Here is a 14,625-nt window from a genome sequence, read left to right on the forward strand (position 1 = left end):
TTTGATTTGATAGTCTATCTTTCTTTGGTCGGGCTTTAGGTTCCCATCTGATTTTTGCAGATTTATGCGATAAATTTTTGTCTGAATTTATATGTAATAATAATTATTAAAAAAATACTGTTTATTCGAAAGAACGGAAAATAAAACACAATTGAGAATATTTTGTAGACCGAGAATGTCATGGAATTATATTAAATAGTCTTGGCCTGCAATACTAGAAATAGAGAAAACCAAAAATGTTGCCATATTCTCATTAAATTTTCTTCCAAACTCTACGAAATATTGTCTATGGTAACTTCACGGTAGAAAAACGTTCAGGTTCATTCGCCTCGCTTGACTCGAGTCGAGAGTCGAGACGAGATCATAGATACCTAAACGTCTTCGTCAGTCCTCAGAAACGCACATAATTCCAGCAAAGGGCTTCTGCTGTGGTCGATTAATTGTAGGTGTTTTATTTTATTGTAATTCATTTCGCGTGTTAAATTTGTAGTCTCATAACTAAAAGTGAATGTAGAATGCTAAATTTCGGACAGAAATATATGTGAACTGACTGATACTTGTGCACAAATTCTTAAAGATATGGCCAGTGAATCAAACAGTGTAAGGACAAAGTTATGTTAATGCTCTCCCCATGTCACCGGGTTCCACCTATGTACCTGGCACTTGAAGGTGCGTTGCATGGCTATTTTTATGTTATGTTGAGAGCTACCAAGAATTAAGTTTTTAATGTTTTCTGTTATGATGTTTATTTGTGACGCTTTGTTCAGTCCTATTCAACTAACGTAAATAAATAATTCTCGCCTTCCTAAGCTATGAAATGCTTGTCTATTGTACGTGTTTTCGAAAGCTTATTAGTTCGTAGGCTTCATAATATAATTTATGTCGATTTTAATTTTACGTAATAAGTATCTATTTTACTTTTGCGCTTTTTAAATGTTTATGTCGTCGCTAACTTCTGTTCATAGTAACTGGTATTAAATGTATGTAAATATTTGTAAAGTTGAAGCTCTCATTCTTAAAAAGTCCTTTTCTTGTACTTACTAAAATAGAATAAATATATCCATGAAAGACAATTTTTAACCGAATATCATCAAGGGGATGATGATAATGATAGATCTTTATTTGTTTTATTATACATAGTACAAAAAAGATAAATGAAAGAGTATGTTTTTAACACAAAGTTAACATTTTAATAAATAGGTCCATGCTTTTATCACCATTTTACTTTTCCTGACCAAATTTCATTATGAGACTTATAGGGTCATCTGCATGAGAGCAAATGTAGTTAATAAGTAAATACCAATATATAAGTAAATACAAATATATACAGCTCACACAGATAAGCAAGTCCTGAAGTATGATCAAAGACATTTTTTTATTTCTTCTTTCTAATGCAATAAAAATATTTTTAATCATAAATACATACACATCCCACCAGACCAGTTAATGTAATATGGAACATATTACACAAAGAATTAACTAAAGATTGAACCAAAGTCAATATTGGCGATGTTAACAGATGAACTTAACTCAGCTTGCATCACCATCATTTAAAGGCCTGAATGTGCATGTTTTGTTGTGGCATTATCCATCACCATTAGTCAAAAGTTTAGACTCAAAACTAATGTTTGTAGCTCCAGATTAGAGTAATTTATGAATAGCCATATCATCATCACAAGCCAATTTTTTCAACCCATTTATAAAGATATAATCATATCATCAGCGCCGCGTGGTTCCCGGCACGAATACAAAAAAGAATAGGATCACTCCATGTCTTTCCCATGGATGTCGTAAAAGGCGACTAAGGGATAGGCTAACAAACTTGGGATTCTTTTTTAGGCGATGGGTTAGCAACCTGTCACTATTTGAATCTCAATTCTATCATTAAGCCAAAAAGCTGAACGTGGCCATTCAGTCTTTTAAAGACTGATTGGCTCTGTCTACCCCGTAAGGGATATAGACGTGACCATATGTATGTATGTATAATCATATTTTTTCATAAATACTGGAAATATTTTTTCTTCTATTTAGGGCAGCCAGTACACCAATCCACTTTTGGCCTACCATCTCCAGAGTGTTATCCTTCCATCTCATGTTTGGATTATCCGATGGTCATTTCCTTTATGTGATCCGAGTCTGTCTCCACTGAAAACTTTCTTAATAGATACAAGGCACAACTTTACACTATTACATGATGCCTCTTTAGTTTCATTGTATATCATCCTATATCAGCCATTTTATCCTATTTTTCACACAAGATATGTTTCGATGAAAGTTTGGGTCGAAAATATCTAAAATTAATAAGATTTTATAAAAAGATTGATGAATACAGATGACGAAGTAGAGTAAAAGCTTAAAAAATTATATGGGATATGGTAAGTGGAAAGATGTAGTCTCTGCCCACCCTTTTGGAGAAGAGGCATGATTATATCAATAACCAAACTAAATAGTAAAATTATCATCTTACAAAGAAAAAGAAATTAGGTAGATAAACAAAAAACAAACAGTTACAATATAACATCAGAAATGTTGAACCTAGTAGATAGTAAAAAGTTTATAAAATGTTGTAACATCATCAAGTTGGTTCTCTTTTCTAATGGCCATTTAAAGCTTGCCTGGATTTCTTTTGCCTTACAAGCTCATAAAAACCACACACTTACACATAAAAAAAGGCAGTATTTATAATGCTAATAATTGCATTTCTTATTTAAATAAGTCAATTTAATCACTTTTAAACTATTCTGAAACTCGTGTCATCACACACATCCACATACAAAAGACAGTATTAATAATGCAAATAATTGCATTACTTGTTAAAATAAGTCAATTTAATCACTTTTAAACTATTCTGAAACTCGTGTCCAATAAACTTTTCCCTGTTTATTGAGCCACTGAACTTAATATCACATCTGAAAAATATGGTTTATATTATTTACGTATTTAATGATTCTAAAATGAAACCATATTGTTCTTTTATTATAGTAACAAAATAGTTTATGTAAAAAAATTATAGAGGAACTCAAATTAATGGCGTCCTGACAGAAGGTCAGTATCCGAAACCGCCGAGCTTGTATGAAGAGAGTTGTGAATGTCGATGAAGCGAAAAATGTATGCAGAGATCATAGCAAGTAGAGCGATCTAGACTTTGCCTACCCCTCAAGGGAAAAGGCGAGATTTTATGTATGTATGTATGAACTAAAACCAGCGTATGGTATGGCATCAATAGAAAAATAATAGGACCATTTCATCTCTTTCCCATCGGCGTCGTATACGGCGACATACAGCTAAACTTGGCCACTCAGCCTTTCAAAACTGTTGGCTCTCTACCCCGCAATGGATATAGACGTGATTTTATGTATCTATGAGCAAAAACCTTAGTCAAAAATTAAAAATTTTAATAAAATATAGTATATCAATCTAGCATCAAAACATAATTTTTTTTTATAAATTCAAATTCAAACTAATAATAAAAATGCGAAAGTAAGTTTGTTTGTTACCTCTTCACACGTGATGGACCGCACCAATCTTTTTGAAATATTCGCGTATATATGTACATATAATTAAGACTCTGGTGAAGGATATTTGGTAACTTTTATCCCGGTAAAAACTGTAGCTCCCTAGCGAAGATGCGGGTAGGGCTATTGTACACAATATGTGGGATGAATTGTAGATTCCATTTGTGCAGGAGTGCACTAAGGGAGGATATCGCGAAGTTCCCGCGAGAACGTTAATTACCGGGACTTTTCGTTTTATGCTTGCGGACTCATGGGCGTATTTAGTACTCGCCTGAATTTCTTACATTAACTAGTTTTTATGCTTACCTATCCCAATTTTTATGCTGTTCTATCTCGGTGAGTGAACTCATGATGAGGATATCTACTCATTCAGACACATGGGGTGCACACAGGTTGTGTAACCATGATCCAACCTGAGTAAGGTTCCCATGCAAAGTCGCGTAGGATGGACGTACGTTGCTCTGTATAATAATTACAAAACACGACCGAAGACGACGTAGTTATAGGCGGACTCTGGGCTCCTAAAAAGTAAATTGGTCAAAAGCTAGGAGTATGATGAACCCCGACCACTTACGAAGGAGTGAAGTTCTGGACTGACAGTAACCGCTTTCACTGGCTTTGAAAAACGAGATAGAGCAAATTGTTCTATATCCTTTTAAAAAATAGTTCCAGAATTTCAATTCATCAGACCTCATGGTTGTCATTAGACCTCAGTTAGGTATACCCAATAGACTTAAGGCATACGTATAATAAATTAAAATATAGAGCTGTTTTGGTGTCGGAAAAGAGATGCAGATAAAGAGATAAGTCTCTCGCTTGACACTCGTATCGTATAAGTAAAGCTTTACTTGCACAAAAGAGATATTATGGAGAAAGGCACAAAGAAACTGATTCGCCTGTACTGTCATACTAAGTTTTGTTAACTAGTATTATTCTGTAGCAATACCTACATTGACATGCTTCTTTCTTTGCAGCCTCGGTTATAAGAAAAGGACTAATGGTTCCTCGCCTCTGATGGCAATTTCACTAAAAGCGGCTCGTCTCTAGTCGAGTACTTCTGGGCTATATGGTTTATGTTGCTTGCGGTCAAATTAAACCGTCCGTCCTGAGCCCCTGATCGCGACAAAATCTCTTTGAATAAATTTCAAGCCAAACCTGAAAAAAACTACTTTTAAATTGAACAATAAAATATATATGTAGCTTCCCTAATCTATATTTTCTATTCTTCTATTATTCAATTTCTATGACATACACATAGATTCACACTTTGGCACTTTGCTTCAATACTTCGCTTTCGAAGGTAACTAGTTACTCGGAGTACGTAGCAAACTAACTATTGTGGGAACACAAAATATTTCAAAGGGGATGTAACTTTGACTGCCACAAAGCAAACTGAGTCAATTAACTATGTTGTTAATTGTAATAACTATGAAATGTGTCTTTTGTAGGTAGACTTCATAGAGGTGGTTTAGTTTATAATTGTTTGGAACTAATATCACCATAACTGAATTGTATAAGATTAAATATAAGGTAATTTACTTGGAAAATTTGGTGAAGCAAAAAAAAAGTATGCAGGGATCGTGGCAAGTGGAAAGATGTAGTTTAGTTTCCAAAAAGCAATGCGCGATGTTTTAATTATTTGTTTAGGTAACAACTATTTGACTAATCTGTCGATCATCTTCTTTAAATGGTTAAGTCGCACGACTGAATTTATACCAACTAAATAGGTAATATAATAGTTTACAAAATATTTAGCTAAAAATAAGCCGCTTGTAATTGAAAAGGCAAAAATATATAAAATTTTCCTGTATTCTTAAATTTTCACAAAGCCAGAACCTTTCCATTTTTACCTTCACTGCGGAAAATACATAAACCGAGCCCCAATTATGATCATCAAAAATTTAAGGTAGGTGCGTGATATTAACATTGGCGAGCGTTTTTGAAGGCGCATTCGAAAGTAGATAATAAATCAGCACCAAACAAATTTCTTCAGTCTCTGTATTACTACATCTTACACACGCTGTTATGCCTTTTGAGTAATAGTTTGTCGAAGCTAGTACTGGTTATTTGTATTCAATGCATTAAAATGACATCGATTTTACGAAGTCAACTTGGAGCAGTCAACTTCTTAGATTTAAAAACTTGCTATAGACTTAACTCGGCATAAAGCCACATTGTAACCAAGATAACGCATAGCCTATTTTTGTCATACATATTTTAGTTGTACGCAAAACCTTTGCAAGTCGTTTAGTAGGTATGTTATTCAAACGTCAGACTAATTTGCCTGTAGGACTAGGGCTTAACAATGTACTTATGTGCACAAACGAGGCACTGCTGCGTCAGCGGAAATTCTTAGCAAAACTGAACCTTGACTGCACGCCGTAACGACATTCGTTCTATTGTTGTGCAACAATAGCTCTGCTTTTGTTTCATGTTTCAAGTGATTTACCTACCTGTATCTGCAAACGAGGGGTCTATTTATATTCCGTGGCTAGAGTTCTAGAAAAACCCTCATAAAGCCATTGCTTGCATCATCGCTTTAAGTGGACTTTGATTTGTCCCTGGGCAAACACTATTAAATTGATAAAAATAATCGTCTTTCAATATTACGAGCTGGCAATAAAAAAAGTGAATTTTCATAAGTGAAATGTAGGTACTTTTTTTCTCTTATTTAAATATATATATTTTGGGCCTATTTTGCAAGTCCTTGGGCTGCAGCCCAAACGCCTGTGTACGTAATTCCGGTCCTGGCTCCAAGGATGGCCTAACCAAACCTTGTTTACATGGTAATTCGGCGACTCTATCGCTCTCATTGTAGCGAATCCCAATATTCTTAACATTTAAATTGTCAACTGCAATGCTGAGAATTTCGGGACCTACCCTTAATTTGACATTGAAAGTTAACTAGATTTTAGTGATGTTGGCCTAAAGTCACCTCCTTTCCATTAGAGGAAATGATCGTTCTCCACACTCTATGTACATATATCTGTGTGTTTATTTATTTCAATTTAATGGGATATTTTCTATGTTGAACCTAGGCCTGGCCTGATTATAATATTACAATAACTGGCCTTAAGGCTATAATGATCTATTAAAGATAACAAACTATATGATCGAAGACTGAAGCTGATATTGTGGTGCATAAGCTATTGACGAGTAAAATTTTCTCAATCAGTTTTAACAGTTTTAGCTTGAAACCTGATTAATGTTCGGTCGTCGAAAATTTACACAGTGAATTATTAATAGTTAGAAACTATTAGCGTTCTGTGTATTCAGGTTATGAGGGCTAATATAATTAGTAAAGCTTTTTCATAATAAATGAAGGTGAACTTATCGACCTTCTCTACCTGTGCAGTACTCACTAGTTCTTTAGGCGTTTTGTTCTCAGTTTTTATTATCTGCTAGAGGACGACCGCGTAAAATGAATAATTCTATTTCCCACAAGAATTTCGAGTGATCTTTGATTTTTATTCCTAATCAGGCTAAACAACTTTTGCTAAAAAAATTCTATGTACAAACACATTTTCTGTTCTGTTTTATTATTTAATGTTAATAATGCATTTCTAACAACGGAAATATTATTCAATTTCCTCGCTATTTTGGATTCATTATAATCTAAAATTCTATCTTCATTTCATTTTGTAGCCTTGTATTCTCTAATGATGCATTTTGCCTGCTTAAATGCATTGTGAAAACTAATTCCTCTGATGTAGTGCTTGTTTACTTAATTAATACACATTTGCGCATAAAATATGCTGGATTTTCAACCACGGAAATCATCATTTCCTCACAATTTTGGATTCATTAAAATCTGAAATTGTATCTTCATTTCAGTTTGGTAGCCTAGTATTCTCTAATGATGCATTTTGCCTGTTGTACTGTGGAAATTTACGAAAGCATGCCTCTGCCTGCTCTGGTGTGCTTGTTTACTTAATTAATACGTTGATGCCCACGGCCAGAGTCTATCACCGCGCCGCCGCCATCGGCTGGGAATTCAGGCTCATGCCTTTAAGCCGAAATGATCGCGCATAGTCCGTTTTAATAGAAATTTACTCCCACGTTCGCCTGGTTTATGAAATGAATATTTTGCCGTGATTCTCCCGACAGACTGCGTTAGTTTGCTATTAGGTGCGGAGTTAAGAACTGCAAATTTTGCCAAGTGACTATTCTCTCTTAAATCTATCGAAACATTTTCCAAGTTTCAAGAACTACAGGTAATAGTAGTGTAGTGCATGTGTTTATTTACTTACACAGATGGGCAATGAAAAACCGCAAATTCTCCTTTTTTTAACAAAGGACCTTTTATTTTTAACCTATCAAAGGAAAGAAAAATATCTGAGATTCAAAAACTGCAGGTAGGTGCGCATGTTTATCAACATACTAGTTACCCTTCGTAACAAGAAGTTGTATCGTTTAGTGCGTAATGAATACGTTATATATAATCTGGCCTGATTGTTTTGTCTAAAATTAGATTACCAATACTGTTAAACAAAGAGTGAGTTTGTTTACGCGTAAAAAGTAAACAGTGGAGAGCCGGCGCTTTCTTTTTTAGAACACAATGTTTTATGTATTTCAATGGGACGTAAAGTGGCAAAAGATTTACTGTAGTAATTGATGATAGACAGACATCGGGTGAGAAAGAGATTCTCCATAAAAGCTTGATCTCTGATAGATGTCAAATGCATACATTGTATGGTATTACTAGGTTTTACCAGGAGATTCGCCCGTGCGCCACTTACAATAAATACAGGATTTTCGCAAATTCCACGTAAACTTTAGTTTTACCGGGACAGAAGGGACTCTATATCCATATCAAGACTCTTAATTATATTTACGCGAAATAACAAGAAGATTAGTTCAGTGGAAAACGCGTGAAGAGGTAACAAAAAAACTCACTTTCGCACATATATTTGTACTCATGGATGTTGCTCGTACCTACGTAATATTTATAGTTCCATCACGGAGATCAAATATATTTAATGGAGTATAACTAATAATTGTTAATTGAACAATTGTTGAGACAGCACGTCGTGTGGGATAAGGATAGACTGTATAATAGACAGCTTGACCACAGACGGTGGTTACCGCAAACGCACAATGTTGCACAGTCCTGTACTGCTCTCATTATACTGTACCAAACAGATGCCACAAAGAGTGGTTGGGACTTATTGGACAAGTCTCGAACATTGTCCCATTTTGACCAAAAACATTTAACTATGGGACAAAGTTCGCAACTATATTCAGACTAAAATTGTAAAGGTGTAAATTATATTTACTTAAATAAATCAGCGGTTTAAATGTGATCTTTCATTTACTTGCCATCCCGAAAGTTTCAATGCGTATGCATTGGTAACCTCAGCTATATATTGAGCCAATAAAAGGAAAGCTATAATAAAAAATATCCGAATTTGAGAAATTTGGTTTTATATTTCGTAGTGTGTTTCTATTTAATCAATTAGTCCGAAATATATTTAAATTAAGTATTTACCAGTAGAGAAATTTGTGGAAAATACATTTCCTTGTTAATTTGTGTAATCAGAGATATTCTAGAAAACTCGAATTTAAAGTTCCAGAATGTCTATTTTAGAATGCTTAATTTTATTTTTATAGTACTTCGAATTCGCGGGCAACGTGGCTATCCACATTGTTTCTTATTTAATAGTATCGTCTAAATAAACGTCATCTTAAGCAAGGACCACCATACTCACACACATACACATAACACCTTAGAAAAACTTACAAACATGTCGGCCCCACACACATCTCAAAACCATAATAGGTTGGATTGGGGCGTAGCACACCCCAGGGTCATATAAATGTTGTCGTATTAACCATGCACCCTTTCAGAAAGATGCATGCTGCAATATTTTTGTTCGGCGAAGTAACCCCTAATTATTGTATTACATTTATGACGTTACGACTCTGTTTTTTTTTAGAGTTAATTAACCTATTCATTGCATTGTATGTAGATTGAAGTGGACCCACCATGCGAACTCTCCCAGAAATATAAAGTTTCATACCATCGGCTACTCTTTAATTGTTTTAAATAACAATGTGTATAGTTTAAATATGTTTATGGTGTATGTTATTCATAGCGTATAAGATGATGACAAAGTCAAATACTCATATTGTAAGATTCCTTTATGATAAGTACCAAATGAGAAATTGATAAAGAAAATTCACATTTACGAACCAGTTCTAATCTTTTACATGATTTAAAGCTATATTGAAATATATTTTTAATTTTAGTAATTTGCCGACTTTACCAGTTGTTTCAAGAATTCCTAATGGCAAACATAAGTAATGAAGCTTTAAAATTTTTCGAATACTGAAAGAATTCCTTCCCGTTAGTTCCGGACATTACCCCACACGTTATACAAACAAACTTTCATTAGGTCTCGGTTTTTAATAAAATTAAGACTAAATGGAAAATTCAAAATATTTGGACGTGTTGATTATTTTAATTGGTCTATTTTAACAAATAAATTTTTGAATGAGTATTTTTTTCTTGTTGTTTGTTATGCCAAACGATCGGAATTATTATATATTCATCAGTTTTCGTTTTAACGTAGGCGTTTCTTTGAGAAAACAATATTTATTATCATAAGAATATTCCCACGTTGTTTACGCAAATCCTCTCATCTTTCTGCTGGCTGCAGTATAACAAGTGATTATTAAGTTGAATAATTCAGTAAGTCCCTCTAATAGGGTACTCGTTATTCTGATAAAAATATCAAAGGAAGATGTACGTCCTTCATCAGAAATATTATTATCTCAATATCGGATGGTACTCGTACAAGGAGATTGGAGTAGAGGTAATACTCTTGAACGTCCTTGTCTGGAAATACGATGCTTAGGCTCAGTTACGTGTTGTGCAGCTTCTAATAAATAATTGAATTTTCTCGTTGAAATTGCAATTTCATTTCTTATTTTATTATTAGCTTCACACTCAATCTCGTTCAATCTTGAAGACCAATTTGTTGAGATTCAATAAGCTATACTCTGTTGCTATAGTAAGCGCTTTGATATATTTGCTTCTTGGAACTTTATAAACTTAACATATAATGAACAATCGGCGACGTTGACAGAAACCTAAAATCTGCAACGCGCTGCAAGATTGAATCATCCGAAATCCTTCAACATTTTCAAGGGCATTTACACACAGTCAGTTAATGTAAGCTGGACTAGATAATTTGCGAACACTGATAGATAATGTGATGTGTAAGAATAATAGCAACAACTTTACATTAATTTTTTTTTTCTTTTGTAAGACTTTTTTGAAACATCTATTATGTTACGTGGATTTCCATCTCTTTTAATACCGTCTTAGTGTTTTTAAGTTCTGTTTTGTCTGATAGCAATCATGACTTTATTTGTGTTTGTTTCAGACTTAAAGTGTCGGCAGAGATGGTGAAGTGACCGAAGCGAGATGGTGCCGTGTGTGGTGGTTCTGCTGCTGGTAGGGGCGTCGCTCTTGCAAGCTCTCGACATATGTAAGTAGTTATTCTTTACCGATTTTAAAATAAAATGTACTCAGTGTGTCGCGAAAATTTTTTGAGTGAGTAGTTATAATCTCCGATGATAGCGCCAGAATCGATTATGACGTTTTTTGCTTGAAATTATGAAGACCATTGACCATGACAGACCAAGACCACGGCGCCGGCCTCTCCAACTTGAAAATGATAGAATTCTCATTGCAAATTTTAACCCGTTTTAATGTAATAAACTGGATACAAAATATATTAAAGTGTTTATTAACATTTCTTACTCACACATTTACAGTAAATATTTTCACACATTTTTCGGTACTTCATAATCTCTTTTGAGATTAACCGAGCATTAAAATTGCCAGGTTATATGCTTTTATGAATCTACGCGCGTTGGCGGAAAGTGATCTGAGAATTATTAACAACAAGAATATTCCATAACCGAGTTTTACATATTTTGAAATTTCTTATTTAATTCAGCTAAAAACGTTGAGACTCCTTGTAAAATGATCCTAATGGTCCCTTGAGATTTGTACCCTATATAGAGGAGACGTCACGCGGTCTGAAACCCATTGAACCATTTCGGTTCAATAACCATCGTGCGGATTCGTGCGGGAATAAGTCATAGGAGGTCTCTTGGGAATTGCCCGACGGACATCGCGGAGCTGAGGTGAACCACCTTTACAACAGGCATATCTAACACTAGTGTAACAGTAATGTCGTTTCGATATTATTGCAAAATAAACACGCTATTCTGCTGATATTTAGTTGGGAGATTCACCGGACTGTGAATCCTTTGAGTGGGGTGGAGATGGGACGCCTAGACAGCCGCTCATGTTTGATAGAAATATACAATATTAATTCCGAGAATATGACAGCTATAAATATGCCAAATTTCCGGCCAAAGTAAGGATGAATTGACATTCAGCAACAATGTTGACGACGAACGATGGTAAATTATATTTATTTACCTGGCGGTAAAACATAAACTCAATGTATTTAATATTTTGAAATTGAAATAATTTTACGTTCTTGAAATATCTAATTCATTAAGAGTATTCTCAACGTTATAAAGTTGATTTTGCATAAAATTGTTTTCGCAATTTGCCATAGCCGCCATGGTGCGATTGTTGGGCGTTCGCCGGCGCCCTATTAAAACCTTTTTTCATTACACCCGCCGCTACCCCAGCGGAGCGTCTGGAACATAAAACGTGCTTTATCGCAAGTATTTGTCCAAAGATGTTTTCAATTTGCTGAGCTCGTCTTTCCTAATTTTATAATCGATTACGATATCAGATAATTCATTTGCATAGACGATGTTTGTTTTTGAACTTCGATTTTGCTTTCCGATATTTTTATTATTTTATCTTCACTTCATTATCGCCATCGTTATCATGGTGGCCTTTTTGTGCTGAGGGTCCAGTCTTGGATAAAGATATCTTCCCTCTTCTTCCACTCTTGGCGATCTTTTGTCCGGCTTATCCAATCTCGGCCTCTCGTGCCGTCGGATGTCGTCTACCCAGCGCTGCGGTGGTCTGCCGCGTCTTCTGGTGTCCACTTCACTTACTATTTAAGTGTATGTGCAGACCAGAGTATGCCCTCAACTCCGTCCGCGTAAATTGAAAATCCCTTTAATTGCCATCGATAATCCCTGTCTTATTAAAACTTAATGAAACTAATTAAAAAACTGAATCACTTGCTAGACTAAGCGGTTTGGGCTGTGTATTGTAACGTCTGTCAGTCACTCAATAACTGAACAGTTTTACATTCTTATATAGATAGATTTACCCTTCATCGCTACATCGCCCAAACGACAGACCGGACGAATAACTTTTGAGTTTCATTGTACTATGCCACTACAATCGAAAACTTAATTCATTTTCACGCTGGTCGACGAGCAGCGAAAAAAAGCATAGAAATATGCTAGTTCATTTCCTTTCCGCGCAGATCTATCCTACTAGTAGATCTAAGAAGATGGTGGAATAAATTTTCCAAATAGTTCTTACTATTTCCGAACGCTTTCCTTGCATCTACTTATCTCGACAAGACCACAAAAAGTTAAGATAAGAACTTAAAAAAGGTAGGGATTCATTATTTTTAATACATTACTTTGAAATAGTATGAAAATATCTTTCGCTGAAAAGCTTATCACAACATAAATGGTTTTATACATTTTAACGTTAATGAAAGCCCACGTAAGCTTAGCTACTTATAAATTTAAAAGAAATCTGTTAAAAATATAAGCCCACACCAAAGATCAGCTTAACTCAAATTAAATATAACGCTGAATTTATTTATTTTGTTCACTTAAATTAATTTTTGTTTTTACGAATAATATGTTTTCCTAGCGACACCTACCATATACCTCCTCCCTGAGATGCCTTTAAAATAAAAGTTTCAATTACCTTCAAAACCTTTTATTTTATTAAGAGAAGGGTGCGGCACTTTTTATAAAATATTTAAGGTTTTCTTTAATATATTTAGTTATTTAGCTGATTATTTCTTGAAAGGATTTGATATTTTGTGAAGGAAATCGTAGCCCATTGTCCGAATATCTACAATATAATCTCCTTCTTGAAATTTAAACAGATTTTAAATAGGAAACATGGGTGCCATTAGACGAGAAGCATATGCTACCCCTTGTAATCCTGAATAATAAACAATAAGAACCGCATTTGAGGTCGGTGGACGCCAGCCATGACACGATATGAGCTTCCAACATTCTGCTTCGTGATAATTTTAACTTTATTTTTAATAATCTTTAACATTGTATTTTGTAAATGACAAACAAACATTCATATCCATTATTCGAACACCACATTGTCAGTGGAATTTTCAACTCTTTTGCTCATAAATTATCACCAAAGTCGGCGAGAATGAATCTAATGTCACTTTTACTTGCATGCGCGAGACTAATTATTCCCACATTAATATTGTATGTAGTCGCTATCTGCAGCTACATATATGTTTATGCATTCCGAAAAACTTTTGCATCACGTCGTCGAAACGTTAGCGACAAAAAGTGAAACTTTTTTAATTTCGGCCAGACCGCAAAATATTCATGTGATGGTTTGCACCACTTTTACTCGTTCAGCAAGAGTTAATTATTCGACTCTGTTTAATTGAGCAACTGTGCGCGGTCGTCGCCCGAAAGGATCAATCGCGCTTTGTGGTGTCGAGGATCTTAGAACCAAATCGAGGTTATGGATGGAGGAGGGAGATGGCTTGATTATCTGTGCGTACTTTTGCTATAAGTCAGAATTAGCAAACAAACAGTGATGATAGAAGTCTCGGAAGGTTGGTAGAATATCGTCTGGCTGTAAAGATTTTCAGGATTCAACATTCAGTTAAAAGTGTAAGGAAACCTTTTAATTAGGTTACCTACATAGGTACATACATTTATTACATAGGTACATACCTACATGGTTACGCTATAAGAAATTACAGCATCTCATTCCTCTACTCAATTTCAAAATTAATCAGTTACTTTTTGTTATTTTAACGACGAGGTTGTTATTGTTTGCACGACAAGGCAATGCCATTCGACAATGAAGATTATAAAATAAACACAGGTTGGCAATTAATTTTAATTATTAACCCAAACAAAATATTCTTCATATTTC

General features: G+C 34.6%; 1 protein-coding gene across 5 annotated transcripts in view; it reads left to right on the forward strand.

Annotated features, from left to right (window-relative positions):
* The first annotated feature begins 338 nt into the window (after window positions 1–338).
* Window positions 339–14,625, forward strand: part of LOC106133823 (discoidin domain-containing receptor 2) — a 66,579-nt gene continuing 52,292 nt past the window's right edge. For 4 of the 5 annotated variants that reach the window (XM_013333656.2, XM_013333657.2, XM_060953589.1 and 1 more), the window contains exons 1-2: window positions 339–669; window positions 10,904–11,008. In XM_013333656.2, the coding sequence (XP_013189110.1) occupies window positions 10,945–11,008 (64 nt within the window). In that variant the 5' untranslated portion in view covers window positions 339–669; window positions 10,904–10,944. The remainder of the gene's footprint in view (window positions 670–10,903; window positions 11,009–14,625) is intronic. The other variant, XM_060953587.1, reaches the window with a different exon arrangement.

The sequence above is a fragment of the Amyelois transitella genome, chromosome Z (genome assembly GCF_032362555.1).
Source record: "Amyelois transitella isolate CPQ chromosome Z, ilAmyTran1.1, whole genome shotgun sequence".
NCBI classification, from domain to species: Eukaryota; Metazoa; Arthropoda; class Insecta; order Lepidoptera; family Pyralidae; genus Amyelois; species Amyelois transitella.